Consider the following 24,161-nt stretch of genomic DNA (forward strand, 5'->3'; position numbering starts at 1 on the left):
TAGCTTAAGCATCCAAAATATTTAGAGCAAAGAAATACTGAAACGTACCTCAGATGGGTTATCAAGCCTCATTAGCGGCAAGCACAAACATCCTCGAAGGCTTCAGGGAAGTCAATGGTGCCCTCTAAAGGGAACTCGTGATACACGGGAAAGCTTGGCAGCCGCGGGACCCACTGCCCGKGCAGAAGGGAACAACCCAGGAACTGTTCATGTGCAGTAACTTAAATAATCCAAAATGCAGAGTCATTATATATCTCCTGAAGTTGGGAAAGAAGCCCATGGAAAGCTCTTTTCAAACATTTATTGCTTAGGATGAGAAGGCATCCCCGTCCCAAACAATGTAAATGTTGGGACCAAGACCTCAGACCATGGGTCAGGAAAGAAAGGCACATCSAACTAGCAGGACAGTCTGCACAAGTGAAAGTGGGCCACGATACACTTCATTAAACTTTAACCTGAGCTAAATAATCCTTGCACAGAGAGGTTGTGGAGCCTCCCTTGAGAACCATCTGGATGCAATCCTGTGCAATGYGGTCTAGGATGACCCAGCCTGAGCAGGGAGGCTGGGCCAGGTGACCCACAGTGTCCCTTCCAACATTGCCCGTGGTGATAAACACAGCACAGCAGCRGGGACACAGACAGGGATTACAAGCGATACTCAGGAATGAAGCACGTGAATGAATGAGCACCAGAGAGCAACCAGAGCAGTGCAAGCAGTGCTTTGTCTGAGCCTTAGCCACCAGCAGCCTGCAATTACTTTGTGATTCACTTATAAAATTCAACATGTTCCCCTTCAAGAAACATGAAGTACCTTGAAGAGCAACATGTACTTTGTTTCAATCTTCCGGCTGAGCTCTGGCTGATTTTACCATAATTTGACCAAATCAGGAACAGAGCTATTGATCTCCAATGTACTGATGTGCAGATCATATTCATGGGTATACATTATTTCAGGACAAGAGTCTGCTTCCCCAAGAAGATTAATCTTGTGTTGAATTCAAGAGGCACTGCAATATTTTGCTGCTAAGAAAGTCAGGACAATTATTCCCAGATTTAGTGATTACCAGTCATTAAAATCAGAATTTACTTGATTACACTTTGAGAAACTCTAGACCCTGAGTATAATTTATAACTGACGAGATGATAAAAATATTAATATTGCTTAAAATTAAGTATTTCTAGTGAATCTTGTACATGTTGTTCATGCTCAAACTTTAACCACGCTTTTTTCCCCCATTGAGTTGCAGGTATATTATCAGGAGAATGCTGTGATTTACAGATGAGGCAAAGGTACATTCTTTGCTCACAAATGTTACATACATGTGCCAGCCATTACACCAGTTTTGTGGTGTAATCACTAGAAACAAACTAAAATATCAGGGAGCTATGATTTTTAGAAGACATTAGAATAATCCTGGGAATGTTTCCATCTTAGATTTATASTTCAATAAAAGAAATTGCACACAACTCATTCTGGAACTGCAGAATACCTGAGACTTGGATAGAGGATGCCCATACACAAACAGAATTGGGGATGTAGCCTTATAATGCAGAGAATGTGGAAATTCCCGGTCCACCACCAGCCACTGTGACTTGGAGAAGGACATTTTTACCTCTCATTTCCTCAGAGGTTTCACTTGGGTGGCATGAAGCCTGTAGGTGTAAAGAGCATGTTGAGCCAAAAATATCTCTGAAACTCTGATGCTGTTGTTCTGTACATGATGGGTTATGAGACAAGGAAAACCACGTACCAGTCAAACTAATGCTTACTTCTTAAATAAAGATCATTCCCCAAGGCTCGGGTGCTTGGTTCACACAGGCAGTTTAAGATGTTTCAGCTGAGAATTCAAAGCTAGAGTTAGCTTTAAAGCAAGAGAAAGGTCAGGTATGAGAGTTCAATTTGTGCCCTTTGCCAATYCGAACATGATTTTTTCATGCCGAGTACTGGTAATTAACGGCTCTCTAGTGAATTACAGCACCTGCGTTATCCATCCTTGCTACCAKGAGAATTATTAAGCAGCAAACTGTGGAGCTCACAGCTCGTTAGAAGATCTGCACAACACAGCAGCACATAGCCCGCGTCCCACGACTCCCAATATATCACAGCACAGAGAACAGCAGTGGAAACAAGACTGCATAAAGGCAAAGTGRCTGGGAAGGCTGGGATGTGGGAGCAGCAGGAGGATCAGCAGAAGGGCTGTCAGAGGCACTCAGATTAGCAGGTCATCARGATCCTAGATGGCAATGTGTAGCTTTTTAGGTTACTTGGAATAGAAGGGGTGATCTATACCCAGATTAAAGCATCCCATTGAGGGAGGATGCTGGGAAGAACAGCCTGGAGCACTTGGCAGTTTCAAGAAGGTGAGAAAGAACAGTGAGGAAATCCTAATGATTTGCAGAGGTGGGGTAAGATGAGCAGTTCCTAAGGGACATAAGTGGCACTTCCAAAGCCAGCCACTCTCCCTAATTAAAGTGTGAACAGAAAATCAAGGAGACCTTCTGAGCAGGCAAGTCTRGTGCTCTGGGTACCCAGGCCAGCTGGGTACACGTTCCTTGGTGCCTGCTCGCAGCACAGAGCGCTCCACTGCCTGCATCTTAGTGCTCATGTGTGGGTGTGTGAGYAGCAAAATCCTTTCCAAAATAAGGTCACCTCCCTTTCTGACACCTTTCCTACCCTCTGGGAACACTGCATCCACCCACAGGCGAGAAGGAGCACAGCACAACACAGCTGGCAGGGAGCTTGAGAGTGAGGAATGAAACCACGGGAGAGGAGCTAAAGGGAACCTGGGGAGAGGAGAACTGTGATGCCTAGGGGATGAAACRCAGAATTCAGTTCAAACAGAAGGAAAGAATGATGGTCCATCGGAGAAAAGACATGGCAGATGCATCAAAAGGAGTTTAAGAAAGTCTGAGGGAMATTGCAGAGGGAGTTGTGGAACAAAGGAGGATTCACAGGCAAGATGTCCTGAAGTTTGAACAAAATGTTTCAGGAAAGAGGAAAATGGAGGTAAAAAGAAGGCGTTGGAAAGATAAGCAGCTATTGTGGAGAGAGCTGAGTTAGGATTTGCATCCTCAATACAATGCCCCCTTATCCAGGAACAGATGGGCACACAGGAGGTGTCTGAGGCAACTTTGTGCTAGTAGAATGAAGCAGCTTTGTGCAAAGCATTTCCACTGGCAGGGAGCATTAACACCAGAGGAATGTGGTAAGGATGACAGAATCATGGAATAGCTTTGGTTGGGACCTTGGCAGGTCATCTGGTCCAACMCCCTGTTTAGAGTGGGGAAATAAAATAATATATAGGGGATGAAAACTCCCTTGCATCTTCACAGATACAAAGTGAAGCTTTAGCTGTAGTGCCAGAAATGTATATCCAAAGTGAAACCTTCCCTTGGTTCTCTAGGTTGATGTTCCCATCTGGAAGCAACGTTCATTTTACAGTTTAGTGGAATTGCTACTATAACTGCCCTGAATTCTTTGCTGTGAAGCAGAGGGTTTTATTGCACATCAAAAGGAGGAAAAGGACACACATGAYGATCAACCTGTAGCTTGCTCTAAACACACATGTACATCTAATGCACAGCTGAACGTCAGCCCAAAGCAAAGATAGGAAAAATATTTCTCATGCAAACTGGGTTGGTGGTTAATCAAGTGAACCGTACCTTTTAGAGAGGTATCCTAGCAACTCCCCAGCAGCCACGAGTCCCGGCTGACAGTGCACACTGATGCAATTGTTCTGCTCCTGCAGACATCAAAACTTTGCAGCTAATCAAAGAGATAATTCGAAACAGGAGACCACGTTAAATTTGATCCAACAAAAGGGAATTTTATAAATGAGCAATGTCACCCGGGGCATCTCTTATGCTTAAAGTTGTCATCTTGGAACAAGAGTAGGTCAGGCTTATCGAAGCTGTGCAGTGCGGGGAACAAAACCTCCCTTCCTGCAACCACGACTGTCCTGAAGGCACTCACGTCTGCCCTGCTGGTTTCTGCTGCTCTCTGCTTCAGGGCACTATGCAGAATTTATTATTATTCTCTTGAACAGCAAAGGCTCACCCARAGCACTTTCTTAGAACTCAAGTATCAGCAAAAGCCCCGCTGATGCTCTTGTAGCCACCTGTCCCAAGAAAAAATTCATACTAACATGCCAGATTAGATATTCTGTCACATCTTCTGACAGTGCAAATAGGGTCAGGCCTGGCTGCATTAGCCCTTTCACCTCTGGACCAGCAATGAACCTGAGGCTACCAAGTAGCCTAAACTCATCTTTCTAAGTGTCCTCATTTTGGGAGCATCATAGATTTGCAATTCACCTCTTTAGGCACAGGTGCAATAGAAGAAGCAAAATCACAAACATAATAGTCCATAGGGTTATGGAAAGTCACTTTCCCCCCTCCACTCCTTAGCTAACCCAAAGACACCACAGATCTGAGGGAAATATTCAGTATGTTTACGCATTTTTCACTTCTCCTTTCTTACCTCATTGAGCGGCTTCAGTTCAGAGTTGTGAAGGGTCTCCCAGGTTCCCCTGCAGCGCTTTACATTTCTTCTGGATTGCAGAAAACCTACTATACTCTCCCTAACACACTAAACAGTTCGTCTTCTCTTTCAAAGAGAAAAATATTTCTTCTTATAACTTCCTGTTTGCCCTGTCAGTTGAGTCCTGACACCTGACCACCCTCACCAGATGCTCCTCAGATACTTTTGTTTGATGACTTCTCTCCTGGGGAGCAAAACTGGAAGACCATTTTTCCCAGGGCAGTAATAATCTCCCTGAATATTCCACTAAAACTGTTAATCAAACTTTAATTATTCTTCCTTGTTGGAATGGAGGAATTTTTTCCATCACCTTTGGTGATTCAGAAGGAAACCAAGAACAGATGTAATAGCCGTATGATCTAAACATCAAATAGAACCTACAATTGGACATAAACATCAAATTATACACAAATCATCATCAAAATCGTTGTGACCTACTTTACACTGCAAAAGCTGGATTTTTTTTGCAGTCAATCAAGTGCTGTTGAAACACTGCCACCAATAAAAACAACATGCAGACTGTCCAGCTAGTCGCTAAGACCAGTGGTCCAGAGGACCACAGGGGAACAATGYGCCCATTTTTAAGGTTTTTGAGCCTTTTAAGACCTTGCAAAAGTTTATTCAGTGAGTACAAAACTGTTACTCCAACACAGAAATACTGTTTACAGATGTTAGGACACAAAGGTTTCCTCCCACAATCAGATTACCTTTGCCTTTACACATTTAAACTTAATGGTATTTGTGCCAGTAACTCTAAAACTAGGAAGTGCAGCAAGRGAAAACAATAAGCTGTAGAAATGGACAACCATGAGAGGAAAAGGGAAAATATACCTGTGATACTGTTCCCAGCAGATCAATTTATTTCCACCTTCCTAATGCAGATATACCTTTTATTTTTGGTGTGAGTCATCACAGTATTTGTGGTGCCTCAAGAAGAGGATGTGAATATTTTTGAACTTAAGARGMKGCTRMTAAWAAAAAAAAAAMCAGCTTAGAAATGATACATTTGTAATTGGAACAGCAGGGCACATCAGTTCAGCATGGCAGCTGGAAATTGCCAGATGTTAGTAAGTTGACTTGCAAAGAAACAAAACCAACCATCCCCTCCATACACGACATGATCCTWAATAACTGCAGCAGATACATTATTGTTTAATGCCTTAGAATCCTCAACCACAGGAAATAAAAACTCACCCAACGGCATCTTCAGGAGCAAAGCACCTGCTTCCAGAAGGGCAGCACCACCCACAAGTAGAGGTCAAGACAAGTAATTACCTGGTCACAAACACCTGCAGTGTTTACCCATAGACTTCTACTTCTTACACCACAGACTTCACCCCAAGAAGTCATTGCAGGAAAGTAACACAGAGAATGAATTTGCTGGTTAAAATTTTTCTGATAATGTGACCATCTGCTGGCAAAATGAACCAGATAAATTCTGTAGTATTACAATGAATGTAAGTGGGACTGTAAGCAAGCAGATGAACATGAGCTGTTCTTCACTRCTGAGCACCTGGTGAGAACTGTCCCACACTGGATCTGAACCTGTGACTGATTTTCTTTCTGAATGGGGGGAGCAGAGTTACTGCATGATACAGACAACARCCTTTCTCTTCAGAAGAGCCATTGTGTTCAGAAAAATCTTGAYTCAATGCATCTTGAAATCATTAAAATTCTCTGTACTTTAGTAGGTTTTGAATCAGGTTTAGAGGGAGAATATCAGAGAGGTGTCTCAAAATCTCTTGTTCTGGTAAGGAACGAYCTTCAGCTTAAGGAATGACTTTCAGCTTATTTGCAGAATGCTTCTGCTGAATTCTTCACTGCCCATCGAGTACAGAGCACCAGTAAATAACATCATGAGGAAAGTTGCAACTGACTCCCCCCAATATCAGTAAAATGACATAAAAAGTCAGAACTTTGTGTTAAAGATGATCTACACACRAGAAATTTACTCAACTCATTTAATAAAACCAATTTGTTAAAAAATTACTTAGTAATGATTGGAATTTTACATAGAAAATTCAGAAATTACAAAAGATGGCATTGTATAACAAATATAATCTGAATATAYGAGAAGAGTTAGACACATTTGGTAGTAATGTCCACAAAAAACCTATGCAAAAGGAGAGATCAGCTGTTCCTGAGTTAATTGTGCTTCTGTTGATATTCCTCTGAGATAACATGACAGCAATGTAAATACTCTATTTCTAAGAGAGTTAGTGCTAGGAATGTCTCTTCTACTCATTTCATGACACATATAACACACGTTCTGGCATAGTTAAGAGATTCTCCAAATGCCCAAGAAACAAAGTATCTGAGGCCTAAAAGAAATACTCCAAATGAAAAGCAGCGTACTGTGTGAGCAGCCTACAGATAAAAMCCCCCCAAATATCTCTCCTCTGCATCTCTCTTCTATACACATACCCCTTTATGTAAATTATTCCTTCATAAGGCTTTACAATAAATCTGAAATCTTTCAAATCTGTATCTAATAAATATTACATGAAAATAGTTCTTCAGTATTTACATATGAAACATATAAAAACACGATCACTGTAAAACTACTTCTTCAATTTCATCTTCTAAAGAACCAAGCGTATTMACTCCTGGCTTGTTTGTAGTGTACTGCAAACGGTGTCTGTTTAGGCTTCTTCCTTCACCAAAAGGTCCACTGTCTTCTTTTATGTTGACTTTACTGTTTCTATCAACAAAAGGCTTATTACTAGGGTCCCAATCTAGGTCCAAAGGTGATGCAYTGTTATTTTTAGAAAGAACAATGGTACTGGCACTGCTTCCGAAGAGTTGCTCCATTAAATTGGATTTCTTTTCTTTCTTACTATCGAAATCTGCATTTTCTTTAACATTTTCTTCAAATTTGTCACTTTTTTGAGTAAGCCAACTTGGTCTCCCTGATCCTTTCCCAAAGGAAGGTACATAACCACCAAATGTTAACTCACTACTTAAATCTACAGTCCTTACACTYCGTTGCTTCTGCCCTTGTGCTCTTGTGCCATCATCCTGGCTGTCCTTTGCAGGAAATCCATTARTAACCTTCCCGGGAATCTCAAAGAATGGATTARTTTTCTCRTTYTTCTCCAGGGAATCRGATTTTCTTGCTGTATTTATGAGTGGTGCTTGGGAAGTTTGCTTTGTGTTCGTTGTATTTTTAATTTCTCTATCAATTTCTTGCATTTTAGCAAGCAGGAACTCTCTTTTTCGCCGCTCTTCCAATGTTTCAGTGCTTTCTCTCTCCRGTTCAGGTTTGTGGATTTCTGTCTCCATCTTTATTTTCTCTTCTTTATCCAATAAAAAGTTGCTTTCTTTTTTAATTTGGTCATATTCTTTCCTTTGCCAATCTACAAAAAAGGTTTGAACAATATTTAAAATAACCTTTAATGATTTTGAAAATAATGCAAGCAAAAGCCATTGAGTTTTTAACATGCTCTTCCACATATAATGTCATTTTCCTGCTGCAAAAAAAATTCTTCAAAAATTACAACTAAATCCACTCCTGGTCCTCTGATGATATATAAAAGTTTACTGTCATCTTCCAAAGACATTAGGACATTACCCATGTTTTAGAATTTTCAAAGCAATTTGATTTCTGCCAATTGCCTTCCCATTTCCTGGGTTTGAAGGAAAATGAATACAACATTAYTGATTTTAATAGTTCTGACTTCTACAGTACTTTATTTTTATTTGTCATTACAAGTGACATTAGGAAAGTCCTGAGATATATGTGTGGGTTTGTTTCTTTTTTTTCATAAAGGGAACTATTTCTGTGAAGTCATCAGGCCTCAAGTCATAGGAGTTTCAAGCAGTGAATGATTTAAAATTTACTGCATCAATTGCATACAGAAAACACATTTACCTGAGTGTTCTGTGCATCAGTGCCTGGACTCAGAGTGACTGTGCACAGTTATGAAGGGACATCAAAGGTACAAAACAGCAACTTATAGACAGAACTGTAAATGCTTATGTGTAGAAGAAAAAGGAAGCTTCTCAAATACTTCTCTCTGCAAAATATTTTTCTCTGAAGATAATGTGTAAGTGGCCAAAAGTCAAATATGACCACTTGGCCCCTCCAACATAGTAGCATTCTCCTTTGAACAGTTTACGCAAATTTCTGACTTACACTTGCACAAAGTTCCATGTTCTCTACTGTACTTCAGCTCAGGCTTTCARAAACAACTGCAATAGTTCTGTTAATATTTTTTCCAATACCGTATCATTATACAAGTTAAGTAAAGAGCTATGTTTCTGTCTGTAAGGTGGGGAGAATACCAGGTTGTACCATATGATGCATAAGGTGGTTAAATCATCTTACTCCGAGACATAAAAGCAGATTCTTGGCTTATGTAAGTTGTGGTAGATTTTTCATAGACTTTACCTCTGAAAGCAGCTATAGATTTTTAGAATTCTTGTCATTTAGAATAAGTGCTACTGTTCATTAACTATAATCACTGAAAGAGTTCTTTAACATGACAGGGTGCAGTCCATYTAAAATACTTGAGACTGACTTGTGCATGTAAGTCATTAAGATGCTGTGAAAACCAAATGAATAAAAACACAATATTAAAATATAATGATAGAAACTGACATTTCTCAAATGCCCCCACCAAATGATTCAGATAACCAGACCTGAAAAGAGAAACTAAAATTTCAAATTATATAAGGCAGTAGAAAGTACTGAAAGAACAGGCTATATTAAGGAAAAGAGATTTGTTCTACAAGAGTAAAAAATGACATCCTACCTCAATAACATTTAGCAAGCCAGAGATAACATCAGCATTTACCTCCTATGTCATTCTTGTTTTGTAAAGCAYAATCTCTCAGACTCCATTACTTTTTTGGTGGACAGCATTTTTTTGTTGCTGCATACTTAATATCAGCTGAGTACAGGGCACAGATTTTTCTATATCCTGTATTTCTTTCTGATTCTTCTTTGCATAATATAACTGAAAATAATTTTCCACTGTAGTGATCTCTGCAAAATCATTTTGCTCTTCTCACCAGAAACCAGCAGCCTTACTTGATTAGTATTCTACGGTGCATTTTTCAGCCTTCAGCTGCCCATTTCCTTACCGTCAGGAAGTTTTGGAACCCTCTCCTCTAAGGACTGTATTTCTTGGAAATGTTTCAGTTTCTCTTCCYTCTCCCTGTCTTGGTCTTGCCTAAAGAGTTCTGCTTGTTCTTTCCATCCTTTGTCTTGAGTTTCTTTCTCCTGAAATAAATTAATAAAATATTGAGACTGATGGGGAAAAACAGTCAATAAAACAAACAACCTAACAAGATCRTAAGAACTATGTCATTCTGAAATCACATTCTTACTCCTAAACATAAATGAGTAAGTCACCTTAAATCAAGGCAGCTTTGATAATCCAGGGGCTTGGCCCCAAAATATTAYCACCTCTAGCATACTTTGATACACTTGAAACAAAATTAATTTTAAATTTATTTAAGATTAATTAATAGACAATCAACTCTATTTTGTATTACACAATTCAGGGAAATTGCAACTCCAATGCCATAAGGCAAAATTACCATTCTCATGGTAGTTCTCTTTAGCAGCCAGAAGTTGTCTTCTTCAAGGACTTTAATAGAAGGCCACACTTCACCACCTTATTCTCTTAACAATCAAGCAATTTGTTATCCTCTACTTGCACAATCTGACCTTTTTACTCAAGTGAGTGGATTGTAGATTCAGACAGATTCACTGTGATACTTAAATTTATGGAGTATTACGAAACAAACAATTAAAGAGAAAGTTTTCATCTCCAATGACAATTCCAGCTAATATATTACATATGTAAAAGGAAGGAACCTGCAGAAAAGGTATTAGTATCAGCAGTAAAAACCACTAACACAGAAAAGTAGTGGCAATGAAGTAAAGAGAAAATCARTGTAGTCCAACACATGGGTATTAACTTTGTAGGTTGTGCTTATTTTAGAAAAAAAAACAACTCTAAATTAAAAATACTCTTCTAAGAGAAATAGCAACTACTTAATGAATAAAGAGAACTATGCGCCAGAAAAACTTCAACTACAATCATCATTATATTAAAATCATTGTTATATTAAAAAATATAAACTACATAAGGAGATGGTGGCCAGGTATATAAAATGCTTGACTTTAAAAACCAATGAAAACATAGACTACCCAGATCCTACTTACATTATTTAAAGCAATATCCACATAGAGAACACAGAGCTGACTCTATGAGCTGAACTTGTACCACGTGTGGTTCTGTAACTCACACACCCAAATATATACTGCAAGAATACATTAAACTACATCTGTAGTTACAAAAAGGGTTTGGAAAGAGAGAACATACAAATGAAACTGCCATGAAAAAGCTTCAGCCCTAACAGGAAGCCAGACAAGACCATCCTCAGAGCATTATTTCTGAGAAAAGGTCCTAGCCTCATGTAATCAGAATTTGTACAATTTGTACCAGAACCTGTGTCATTCTGACTCATAATACCTCACAAATCTGATTTTAGCCTGGGGTGACAGAAGTATTAGCAATGCTTCCAATGGTACTATTTTATACTAAAAAGGGAAATGGAAAAACAAAAAAACAACCCCAAGCATATTGAGAAAGCTGGAAAACCAGAAGAAATACCAGCATTGTGACAATAGGAGGAAGTGTTAGATTTATGCATTGTGAAATAATACTGGAAAGTAAAAGAGACCTAATTAAGACCAAAGAGAAAACAGAGAGAAGGCAGCCATCACTGTTTAACAGATTGCTCAAATAYGCATTAGAAACAAAGAAAAAGGGTGAATACCAAAATGAAGTCTTAAAAACTTTCAAGAGGTAACAATGGCAGTAAAAGAAGTAAATTGTGCTAATGGCTATCAGTAAGACAGAGAATATGATAAGCTGACAAAAAAACAGAGTGTATTTCTAGAAAGGTAGATTTTATCTTGAAGAAGAGAATCTTTTTGGAATTACATTTTCTATATAATTATACTAGTATATTTACACATATTTTYTAAAATATAAGCTCTGCATTTTACAATCTGGTAGGTGAATTATCTGGACTAAGTCTCAAATTTTTATGGAACTCACTATTTTAGGAAGAATTCCTTCTTTCTTGTTTACTGTATCACCACAGGCAAGTTCTGATTCTGGAACAAGTTCTGCTGGTGAGAAGTATCCACTGGTTTGTACACCTTTGGTGAGATGTGGTYCCTTTTTAATATTTTGGTTGTTGGCTGTAGAAAATACAAACTAATTAAATTGTGTTTTCACTTGAAAATATCCCACTGTATATCTGTCTCTCATTTTTCGTGATTTGCAACAAACAAAAGGATGTATTGAAGTCAATGGCAGTGGAAAATATTGACAAGTTTCACACAGTTGTTTTCAGCATCTGTAAAACCTAATCATAAAAAAATGGATGCAAAAATTCTACTGAAAAAGTAATTTAAACCCCACCTTAACACTGCTTACTGGGTCATCACAGTGTACTGAATATTAGTTTAAAAGCCCCACAAAATATCTCACACATCTTACTGCTTGTCACAGAATCAAACTCATAAAATTAGAATTCACTTACTTGAATCTTTGAAACACATACACTTATCTCTATGGAATGACATTTAAAAAAATCTGAACCTAAAATGGAATAATAGTAGAGCATCTATAATAAAACGAGCAGCAGACAAATGGATTAAAATACTGACATTAAATATTTAAAACCATCCCATAAATTTCCACTTCTTCTGACAAGCAGATGATACTGATCCAGTGAAAATAGTCTAAGTACACACACAGACACACACGTATTTATGTGGGTAGGATAAGGTTTGAGACTGTCTTGTCACACCAGAAGAAATYACTGCTGATACTTTTAGAAGATTATGTTCTGGGACATATATACTCAGAGGAAAAAAAGGAGTACAACTCATCTGATAGACAGTAAATTTGAACTAGTAAAAAATAAAAAAAAACAGATCACCACAATATTCTTAGCAGTGAAGAAACATATTTTTAAAGCTGCTGTAATTTATTGTTAAGTAGACATTATCTATCATCTATTGGAGATTTTACTAACAACTTCCCCTCCTCCTTTACCCAAGAACTTCTGGTATGAAACAAGTTAAAACTGCTGTTCGGTGAAGTTTGGTATTTTGGCTCTGCTGCAGCTACAGAACAGTCAAAAACTTCGTAACCAGTACAGTTGAAGGAAGTGCAAAAAGGTGAGTGTGCTTGAACAAGAAACATCAGGGTCGAGCACTGAGTGGCATGAAAGGTATAATCCAGCTGAGACGTTTCAAAGTGATGYTAATAWTTTTTCTGCTTTTATTGCTTTATACAAGTTACCTCTTTTTCTTTGTACAGATATATCCACGTCTTTTCTAGGTGATGACTTCAACATACGATTAGCATATATATTTTTTGCTTCAAGTTCTCTTTCTTTTTCCTGTGAATGAAAGAGTTATGTATAAAATTGAGTTACTAGTGTTTAATTTACTAGTCACTAGCAAAGCTGTAAATTAAATTAAAAACACACATGCTCAATAGAAACAGAGTAAACAACTGTTTCATATAATATTTTAAGAATAACAACCACATTCCTAACTCTGTTTATGCTWTGAGAAAGCAGATAGAGCTTTCTCCCCCCCTCCAAAATTCATGAGCAAAATGTTATGGGGATAAATTAGGCATCTCTGCAGTGAAAATAAAACTAAATGCCAGTGCTTCCATAAACATGAACRAGACTTACAACATGTGTATAGATTGCACAACCAAATTATAAGCATTGTGAAGAATTAAACATTTCAATGCAAGCAATGATACTTGTCACAGGACATGTCAGTACTGGGGAGCGAAGGCCCATTGCATCATAGAGGTAAAGGCATACTTTKGTTTTCGCAAATTTACTAAATAAAATACAGAAATGAACAGTGAGTTATCAGAATTCATCTGATAATGAAAAGGTTTTCAAACTGTTAAACTCTCCACTAACTTAATCAAGTTTAAAACACTTAATATAAACAAATACATTTTAGAGCTACTAACCCTACTGCTACTTGGTGGATAGCTGGGAATGTGGCAAACTGGTGCATCTCCGATGCATGTTTGACACTTGGAGTTTCAAGAAAATTCTCCCAGAAATGAAGTACTTTAGCTTCAGTCTTATTTAATTTTTTTTTTCTAAAGAGAAACTGACTAATTAGAGCATAGCTTTAATTGAGAATTTGGGCAACAATGGTGGTGGTGTGGGGTACCAATAACCGTCTGCACAAATTTAGCAACACATGGGGATATCACGTGACATTAATCTTCATGCAAACCTATTGTAATGCAAATATATTAGTAACATAAAGTACTATTTACATCTTGATATTTAATTTTAAATTCAAGCCTTTAAAACCAAATTTTCCAGTAGATTTTGTGGTTTATTCTCAATGCTTGGCTATGTGCTTGATCTTGCTTTTCTTAACTAGTGCTAACAATAATGATTAACACAGAGACATTCCTGTTATAAACACTGTAGGGTCAGAGCACAGAACATTTCAATTTAATGYAGGAAAAGAACTCACATGTGGTATATAATTAAGCACACATCAGAGAGTGCAGTCACTGGTAAACTATTCAAACCTGATTACAGATWCTTCCAAAGATAAAATCCCAGAATATAGCTAGCAACTTCTACTYCTTTCACATTTTACCTTCAGCTTCTGATTTAGCTGATTAAGCTCTTCTTGGAGAATTCTGTTTTCTTCTTGAGCCTCGTACAACTTTTTTTTCTTTGAATGTAACTCTCGTTGAAAACTGCTACCACTTAATTCAAGATTTCTTTCCAGATCCTTCAATTAAAACAAACAATAAAAATCAATAACTGAAGTAATTTTTATAGTCAAATTACTTACTTAAAATTACAGTAAACCAGTGTCTTGGGCTTAGATATCAGCTTGACCATTACTGCAACACAGAACACATTTAAACCTTTAATCCTAACTTGGAGGGGGCAAAGCACCTGCAGATACTGCAGCTCATCCTTTTGAGTATTGGGAGGTGATTTGAGGACATAGAGGGAACTCACAGTACTTTCTGCAAGGCTCTTACCAAAGCAGACCTCCAGATCTCTAAAACAAATCTTCTATTGATGGGTAAGAGAGAGAATCCCTCCMTGAAAGTGCAGGATTAGAAGGAGGAAAACAAGGAAGAGCTTTTAACTTTTCTACTAGAAACTATCTTGTGATTATGGTTTCTTTCACATACCCTTGTCTTGTAATAGCTCTTTTAAGYGAAGCTGTATCGATGAAAGAAGGAAAAAAAGGTAGAAGAAAATCCCTTACTTTTTAAAGCATGATTCATTTTAACATGATCCAGTACTAAAAATGCTGAAATACCTAATCATAAAAGCACAGATGACAGATGGTGACACTACAGGATGAGGCAGTTTGGCTAACTCAGCCACTTATATCTTGGTACTTTGGGATTTATTTTATGAAAGCTTAGTTTCCAGCTTAATCCTTGGATTTCCAGAKCTATTATCTCTGTAATGTAATTTAGGTTTAGTTACTCATACAGACACCAAACTTTAACACCATTTTAATGACATAATTTAAACTAAGAATAGTATAAAATTTATGTACTATATATAAAACGTACCTACTATCAAAACAGCACAACTACCAACAGATTTAATAGTGTTAACACAATTTTTAAGTAAGATGAGTTTATAGAYATATTTACAGCATAGATATGCTCAGACATGTTAACAAAAACATAAACATTTTTGCTCAACAAAATTTAAATATATTGGACCAAGTTCTCAGAATGGATACCCACAAAACGCTCCAGAGATTATTTCAGCATTTAAAAAACATGCTATAATTTTGTCCATATGAACTCTCAGATGTGTAGAATAGTAGACAAACACTGTATGAATGCTTTTTCAAAAATTGAAAAATAATTACTATATAATTTTTTTTTAATTTTAGTGTTCTCTAAATGCCCCAAAAATTTTTACAAATAGTTTCCCTCCAAAAGGAGAAATTAGATTGCATATAGCTGTMCTACAGCTCTAAAATGTTATTTCTATAAAAACACTTAAAAGCACAAATCCACAGGATATTCTGACAAAATATGTTTAATTTGTACACAGAAATCTGAATGCACAACCACTTAACATGTAACTATAGAATCACCTTTTTTACTTGATTATACTTATGGGTAAAACAAAAAAATACTGATTTTCTATTTACTCCCTGGCTGTGAAAAATTACAATTCATTGTGGTAAGAAATAKCTGTACCAGAATTTCTTACAAAAAGAAAGTATCCCACCTTAATTCTTTTTTCTCTGTCCTCCAGCTTGCTCTCTGCTAAGGCTAGTTTCTTTGCCAGGTCATCTCTTTCAGCAAGGTGCTTATCTGCAGACAGCTTTTTCAGTTTCTGCAAGACATTTTTTTTCCTGTACAGTTCATCTTCCGTATCTTTCAGCCGTCTCTCAGTTGCACGTTCTCTCTCCTGAGATTTTCGTAGGCGCTCCCTTAATATTCTAATCTCATTGTTGTGCCGAGCAAGGAGCTGAGAGATTTCGTTTTCAGTATCTTCAAACTTATTCAAGGCTTTCTCCTGCCTGTGCTGAAGCCTCTTCAGTGCCCTGTTTTCCTTCTGCAGCTCATCCAGTTTGATGTGGAGTTCAGTCAGTTCATTCCGGAGCTCATTGATTTTCAGCAGCCTAGCAGAAAGAACTCTTTTTGTAACAAGATCTATATCTTTTGCCGGAGAATCCCTAGTGAGGCTCTGAGAACGGAAACCCCACCGTGTCCCTCTTTTGCTTGGTGCATATTTGGAATCCAATTTCTTTGTGGCTGAGAGAGGAAAAATAAAAAGCATGTTTACTATTAGACAATACAGTTTGTCTATTCAGACATCCTTCTTGGAACCAAGCTCTGCCTGAAACAATTTTACAATATTTAACAGAGATGGCAGCTTTCAAACCAGACAATACAAGGCATATATATGATAGACTTATGATCCTTTTGATAGCTGAAAAATGGAGATTTATATCTTTGATCTACTTAAGGAGGTAATATCTGCAGCCATTAATATAGGACCCTTTCAAAGTAATCATCGGCAAATTGTATCAGAAATGACAGTCATATTTTGTTAATATTTGTTTATAAAATGGTTTAGAAATACTATAATGCATACAAAATTATCACATGCTTTTAAAATGGCAACAATTAGCTGAGCATTAGCTAGTTATGTATTATGCAAGATGTAATTCTCCCAGACAAATGCAGTAGTATTTTTGAATCCAGCTGCCATGCTTACAGACAAAACAGCAGATTTCAAAGGCTCAATGCAAAAAGCCTCCAAAGCAAAATTATAAAGTCCATGAAAATTCAGTTCTCCCTGTATAATTTATTCTTGTATCACAAGTTATTTTCCACACAGTATTCTCATTTGATTACTGTATGCACCACTCGCATTCCTATTTATTACTATTATTATTTTGTCATCTCCACACATAAAAGCTGAACATTTCGTTTCTGTCTTATTTGCCTCTCATGCCACACTCAAAGAATGAATCGTAGAAACCATTAAAATATCTCCTAAAACAACTGAATTAATAGAGAGTGCATAATTCCTTAAGGTACATCAGTGTTCAAAGGAAACACACGGAGCAGCAGTTTATGATTCCAGCTTGAAAGCTGGGATACAGCAATAGTGCAGTTACCTACATACAGTGAGTGTGTGTGACAGCAAATTCTTTCTCCCTTTTGCAACTCACCATGTTTTTATTCTACACAGAATACTTTTCAGAAAAAAATAACAGCTTAAAAATATCTTCTTATAATTTCCTATAGACATTTTGTACARATATTTGTTCATTTTCTGCTCGATGCTCATTTTTTCCCCAGCTTGGGCAAACAAAAGAAGGTGTGTTTTTTTCCTTTACAAAGAACACTTATGTCACAATCAGGTGTGAAAAGATTATCTAATACATGCACTGCAGGAATTATGCCCCTCCTATCACCAACTAAGGGAGTTTCCATTAACCCTAGACTTTCAGCCCCCGTAAGAATTTCTCCTATTTAGGGCAAACATTGTACCAAGATTGTACTTTTGATCATACAACTAAAATGGGAAATAGTGTATTTCAAGACAATGTAATATGACATTCACAATATCTTAATGTAATAATTATGCTCAGTTCTGACTATGTAATCAAATATTTGGTCACACATTTGCCTCCTTCAAATTAAACAGCATGGTGGAACTGCAGTTTTTGGTTCCCAGACAGCTAACCCATGACTGCCATTGCGAAGATGCCACTTCTGAACACAGAGAAGCTCAGCAAAACACCAATTGCACCAGGAAACCCACACTATCAAGCATCTGAAGAGATACATTCCCTGGGCAAATTCAACACTTAATTTCAGACCTCCTGGCACAGCCTAGATTGTAACCCTGACAAAATGATTCACACAGTATCAAGCACTTATGAATGAACTAGAACATCTACCCAAGAAAGGCAGAACATGCTATGACTTCACCAGAAAATGTAAACAATTATTTAGAACARGCTGTTGAAGTGGGGCAGAAATTTTTCCCTGCCATACTTCAGCCCAGGGCCTGCATAATCATTCTCCCCTTTCTTGCAGGGATGTTCACCTTCCTACAAACTCCACCAAGCAGCCTATGTGTGTGAAGGAGCTCAAAGTGCAGTTATGTCATGTCAAATTGGAAACATTTTACTCTCAGGGAAGAAGGAAGAAAAGCTTTTCTTTCAATCTCCATCCGAACCTAATTTCCATAAAAAATGTTTTCTCTCTTTTGCTATATTACTGGTCTTTTGTTCGTTTGAAAGTCACAGTATTATCCTGTAAAGCTTAGTCAACTAGACTTCCACAAGACAGATATCTGTAGGTTAGTTGGTCAGGGAAATTTTAACAATTGTCCCTCTTTTACAGACTACAGGACTGTAGGGGGACTTGCAAGGGCTCTTGGACTTGTCTTGGGTTATTGGCCTTGAGTCTTCAGTCAAAGACAAAAAGCAAGAATCAGCATGACTCAATAAAGAGCTAGTATAAAAGCCACATTCACTTGTCAAGAAAATTATGAAGAATTCAGAAAATCACTAAAACTCCTTCTTATGCAGGAGCAGGTTAATTTCAGTTTCAATGGAGCAGTTACTGTCTACCTGTCATCTGTAGCATAATTCACATGAATGTGTTTGCAGATCCTCATAAAGCTAGTTTCTCACTTTTGAGTTTTCAAAGATAATTAACTCTTTGGAGTAGTTAAAAGCAGCAGTTTCTGCTACCTACCTACCTTGGTAGTGCAACAGGCTGTTTGAAGTCTGTGTTTTGTGATGTCTTTTTTCTCGGCTTATAGATGGAGAGCTTAGTGTTGGCGACTGGCTGGATGAATGAGATGCATTACCTTCATCTGAATAATAGGAGTCACTATTTTTATCCTCATCTGATTTCCTCTCCTGTTCAGAATCTGGGCTCCTTACTCTTTCTCCCATTTTTCAGATTCAACGGCTTTCCACCTTTTTCTCAAAGACTGTTCATTTTGGCACAAAGGATCTTTCAGTTGTCACAATGGCAGCAGCTGGATTATTTCCTCCAGTTTATCATCTTCATCTCCAAAGCATGAGATCTCTGCAGTTCAGTTCAGCTGAAGCAATAGTCATCGTTCAGAATGCATTTTCCTGTAACAATTTAGAGAGACAAAAAAAAAAAGCTAGCAAGAATGGTTTTACTCAGAGAGTTAAGAATTTTGTAGGTAAAAAACCTGCAAAATTATTCATGATTCATATAACCTTATGCAACATGCTATGCTACATATTAGTAATTATATCTAYATTAATTACTTGTATTAAATGTGACAGACATCACTCTAGGAATGCTACAAGTATTACATTTAAAAGTCTGAGATACTTCAATCTCACAGCTAAAACTTGCATAAGAAACCACTCCCAGGATAGAGAAGGGAAAAGAAAAAAYTGGAAAACAAAACAGAACACAAGTGAAAGTTGCTGATACTCAGGAAACTAATTTAGACATGTTTTAAAACTTTTTAACCAAATGAATTAACAACTTATTTGTGTGACTAGAATTGAGATACTTGTGGAATCTGACTAAATCTTCCATTTCTTGGTTTCTGACATTGCAATTATGTTAAATAATGAACTTGAAAATCAATTGCCTGATTTGTCTGGAAAACATTCTGTCCCTAACCACCAATGAGACTGGACCTATGTATCACAATCTTCACCCTGGAAAGTACTCTCATACCTTACAACATCTGGTGCTTCATCCCTTTAAGCACTGGCCAGAGCACACATATTTGTGTCATGTATATTTATTTGTGTATATCTATATCTATATATCTGATAAGAGACACCACACTACCAGTACATGATAAACATTASACCTGCAGCAGGTATAAAATGAGAAGGGACATTCCTGCAGCCTATYTGATGCAAAAATCCCATAATCTCAAGGTGAAATCACCTCCTTTTGTATTTGGAGATGCTTCCTGAGAATGTAATGGAGCAAATATATTCAAAATTTTTTTCCCCTTCTCAGTCAAAAAAATTTTCTTGACTGTCTAGGAAGTGTTTTACTGACTATGCTCAGCTTCCCTTATCTTTTCCTTCTCTCACCACTCTTGGCAGCTTTCAAACTTAATTTCACCATATCTCTCTTTTCAATCCAACTTTGAGATATCCAGTGTCTAATGGATGAGTAAATAGGACTTGCATYGGAGCCCATCAGTTCCACCTGTTGAATTACATAACCTCCAAGCTGATTTCTAAATGGCAAAGCAAATTACAYACAAAAAAATTGAGCTGCTTTCAGTCAAAACTGCTCTACACTGCAGCACATTCAACATACCTGCAAATGAGCTGTAAATTTTTCACTACATTATTTCCCAATAAAATAAACTTGGCTGCTTCTCGGCCTTCACTGCCTATACATGCATTATTGCATAGCCAAGCAGAACAGAAATGTCAGCTGCCAGGACAGTTTTCATTACAAATGCAAGCTTTCTGGCTCAGTTCACTGTTAGCACAACTCTGTGTTCCAGGGACTGGAATGAATCCATTTGGCCTCATAATCTATACAGAAGGAATTAGAGGATAAATATCCCATCAGGTCTCTAAACTGGGAAGMTGCTTGGAAATTAATACTGAATTACCTGGGAAAGAGTATTTTTTGTTACTTAGGAAGTAATTTCCAAAATAATGTTTTTTAAGCATCTAGAAATTTTCAAAATGATCAAAAAAATTTACATGCCTAAAACTTATGTCAAAGGGTTCTGATGAAAACCACAATTCCACTGCCAAGCCCAGAAAGTAAATAAGCTATGTTTGAGATCACCTGTCCTGGAGATTGCTAAACACACGCTGGAAGGTATCGTTATTGTGAATATTCAAATGATCAGGAATGACTGTTCTTTTTCCTTACAAGATAATGGAGTTATTACAATTATTTCAAAAGGATATACTTAAYCATAACTGTAACTAAGATCACATAAGAATTATTAGAACATATGAGGGTGCTTGCCTACTCCCAAACAGTTCCATTCCTAACTCCCAGCCCCACAAACACCTAAGCAGAATGGATGTTATTTTGCTCCTTGATGAACAAACCAAGCCCAAACAGGCAGAGTTTTGGGGACAATCTCTTCTCTAGAGGATACATGGCCAAGATTGTATCAGCTCTGTCTCCACAGGAGAAAATTTCATGGAATGAAAAGAAATAGAAACGAATATATTTATATTAAAGTACTAAAATAATATGAGATATAAAAATAGTACTCTGGAGGCACAAACCTCATATTCTTGCATTTAGGGAAAGCATAAATGCCTACAGTTTATGTCTAATTATATATATAAAACAAGAGCATTCACTTTCACATAATAACTTAAACTAATCAGTTATTTTATAGCCCCACAAGAGTTCACTGAAGAGGCAATAATCTTTTTGAAGAATGYTTTTCATAACTCAGTGTATTTAAAACAAACAAATTGTAGAACTGGAGAAGTAGATTTATCCATCACTGGRTATACCTCACTTTTTAAAATATTTTGCTAAGTACAATTTTGACATACAGCAACAGAAATGAATATAAAGAAATTTTAGACACATTCTGGAAGTACTTGAAAAGCAATAGAATGAAAACAAATTGAAAWAGGTAAAAAAATGAAAGCTCCCTCAAGGAATTGCCAAAAACTTTTTTTGGATCTTCAAACGGTTTCTGTTTTTTTTAATCTGGTAATATATTATATTTTCCATACAAAAGAAGAAACARTCTGTCAAGTCTTGCCAAATTAATTTTTCCACCAGTTTATAATACAATTTGATTAACAAAAGAATGCACCGTTTACAGTGAGAACAAAAGAATCACCAGGATACTTGAGTTTTACTTCAGTGAGCCTAAGGATTGTCTAATTAAGAAATGCTTTGGCTCCCTGACTTTTCAATTGTTACAAACYAGTTTGAGTTGATTATAAAATAAGTTTAATTCATGTGAATAAGATCCACAAAGATATCTATTTTCCCCCCAGTATATTTAACAAATTTGTGAGGAATGAAACATTCTGGGTTAGCAGTGGGTCTACTTAGCTCCAYCACCACTACCAAAATACTAATCCTCTCCCCTCAAAAGCTCCAGACAGGCTTCTAAAAGCCTAATGAATTGAGATCACATCAATATAGASCAGATGAAGTAAATCTGAGACTTGCATGAACTTTAGAAAGAATTTTTTTTTCCAGAATTTCATACTCCTGCACTTCTGMCACTTCTATCTATTGCTGTTATTTACATATTTTGTCTCAAAAACACRTTCATCATTACAAAAAACAATCAAGCACTGAGTGACTTCAAAGGACATGACAGACAAAACAGAAAAACAAAACAACTGTAGCAGTGACAGGAGATTTCCTATACTCTTAAGTAAACCACAGAAACAGAAATTGAACCACTGGATTACAGGTATTATGCAATAGACAGAAAGGAAAATTACTTAGCAATTCTTYTCATGCAGTGCAAGACTCATAAAACTTTTTATGTCCTTTCCAATATTAACACCCTTCCAAGACCAGGGGAAGCTCACTGYTTTTGCTGGCCACTGAATGGCATTTCCCCTGTACAAACACTGACCTCTAACGGCCCACTCAGTTCTTCCACCTATTCCAAGAGGTATGGTGCAAGAAAGCCAGCTTCAGACAAGTACTAAAAGCACCAATCCAAGTTACTGAAGTGCTGAGCTTAAGAGCAAAGAATAATTTCAAAAGAAATTAGTCTCSTCTCCCTGCATCCATCTTTTTCATATCCACATACTGTACTTTTTCCAATAGAGAGTGGAGCAAAATAATTTACTTTTACGACATCAAAACATACTGAGTGATGACCCTTATGAGGCCTAAGTATAACTTCTGCGGCTGYTGAGTTAATTGTAAGTATTTCTTCTAGGCTTACTAGTTTTTCACAGAATCACAGAAACAATTAGGTTTGAAAAGACCTCTGGGATAATCACTAAGTCCGACCTAAGACCAAATATCAGTACATCAAATTAAATCATGGCACTAAGTGCCATGTCCAGTCTTTCCTTAAACTCGAGGGATGATGACTCCACCATCTGCCTCAGAAGCCCAGTCCTATGCTTAATCACCCTTTCTGTGAAGAAATTCCCCAAATGTCCAACCTAAATCCCCCTGTCACAGCTTAAGATTGTTGYCTTGTGCGGCATTTTGGTGAATTTAAACGCTGGATGGTTTTAAAAGCCAATGTTATGTTTACCTGACTCAGTGACAGTGAACCACAACGTTACTTGTGTCAGATCTCAAAATGAAGAATCTGCTGTAACTCCCTGGTCAGACACGAGGAAATGGCACTTCAAACAAGCAYATGCAGGCCAGTCCTACAACCGGGAGAAGAGATTATGTTTCTAAATCAGACTCCTTCASGGAGGCCCACGCCGTCGCTCACAGTCCCACCCATACCCCGGTGTGAGCGGACTTACCGAGCTCAGCTCAGCCAGCCCCGACAGCAGCCCTCCGAGAGCAGCCCTCCGGGTCGCCAAGTGCCAGCAGGCAACTCTCCTTCACTCAGCGCAGGCGTTCTTAAAGAACATAGCGAATATTATTGTCAATCAGCCCTTCGCGACGGCACATTTTAAATACAACCACCGAAACCTACATACACTAAATGACTTCGGAGGAAAGGAACTGAACAGCAGCGGCCCGAGACCTTTCGAAGGCGAGTCCCAGGCCTAGGCCCGGACCCGTTCCCAGCCCCCACAGCCCCCAGGAAAACACGGGCCCATATCGCTCCTGTCCCTCCCCACCGTGCCGCTCCCTCCGCCCCGCGATGTCCCGGTGTCCCCGCCGCCCCCGGCCCGTTCCAGCGCTACCTGCCCGGCCCCTCGGCCCGCCCGGGGACGCGCCGGCGGTTGCCGCGTTACGCTTAAAGGGGCCGCGCGGCGGCCATTGACAGCGGCTGCCCGGCAACGGGCGGCGGGGMGGAGGCGGGCGCTGCTCGTCAGCCATTGGCTGTGCGCCCTGCCAGCTCGGCGACAATCGCTCTTCCCATTGGCGGGAGGCTGAGCGCCGGTCGCTGATTGGCTGAG

At 38.0% G+C, this 24,161-nt stretch overlaps 1 protein-coding gene across 2 annotated transcripts; it reads right to left on the reverse strand.

Annotated features, from left to right (window-relative positions):
- Nucleotides 1-6,377: 6,377 nt before the first annotated feature.
- On the reverse strand, nt 6,378-24,037 carry LCA5 (lebercilin LCA5). Of its 2 annotated transcripts, XM_057369382.1 has the most exons (10): nt 23,946-24,037; nt 23,556-23,654; nt 23,333-23,453; nt 18,848-19,232; nt 15,848-16,377; nt 14,226-14,363; nt 12,874-12,973; nt 11,617-11,762; nt 9,626-9,764; nt 6,378-7,896 (listed from the first exon to the last, which is right to left on the reverse strand). In XM_057369382.1, exons 4-10 carry the CDS (start codon nt 19,044-19,046, stop codon nt 7,091-7,093), a joined length of 2,058 nt encoding a protein of 685 aa, XP_057225365.1. In that variant the 5' UTR covers nt 19,047-19,232; nt 23,333-23,453; nt 23,556-23,654; nt 23,946-24,037; the 3' UTR covers nt 6,378-7,090. The 2 variants fall into 2 exon arrangements, with proteins under 2 accessions (XP_057225365.1, XP_057225374.1); XM_057369391.1 differs by lacking the exon at nt 23,333-23,453.
- Nucleotides 24,038-24,161: the final 124 nt, after the last annotated feature.

This window comes from Malurus melanocephalus, unplaced genomic scaffold (assembly GCF_030028575.1).
Source record: "Malurus melanocephalus ecotype Western Australia unplaced genomic scaffold, MMel_1.1 scaffold_4, whole genome shotgun sequence".
Lineage (NCBI taxonomy): Eukaryota > Metazoa > Chordata > Aves > Passeriformes > Maluridae > Malurus > Malurus melanocephalus.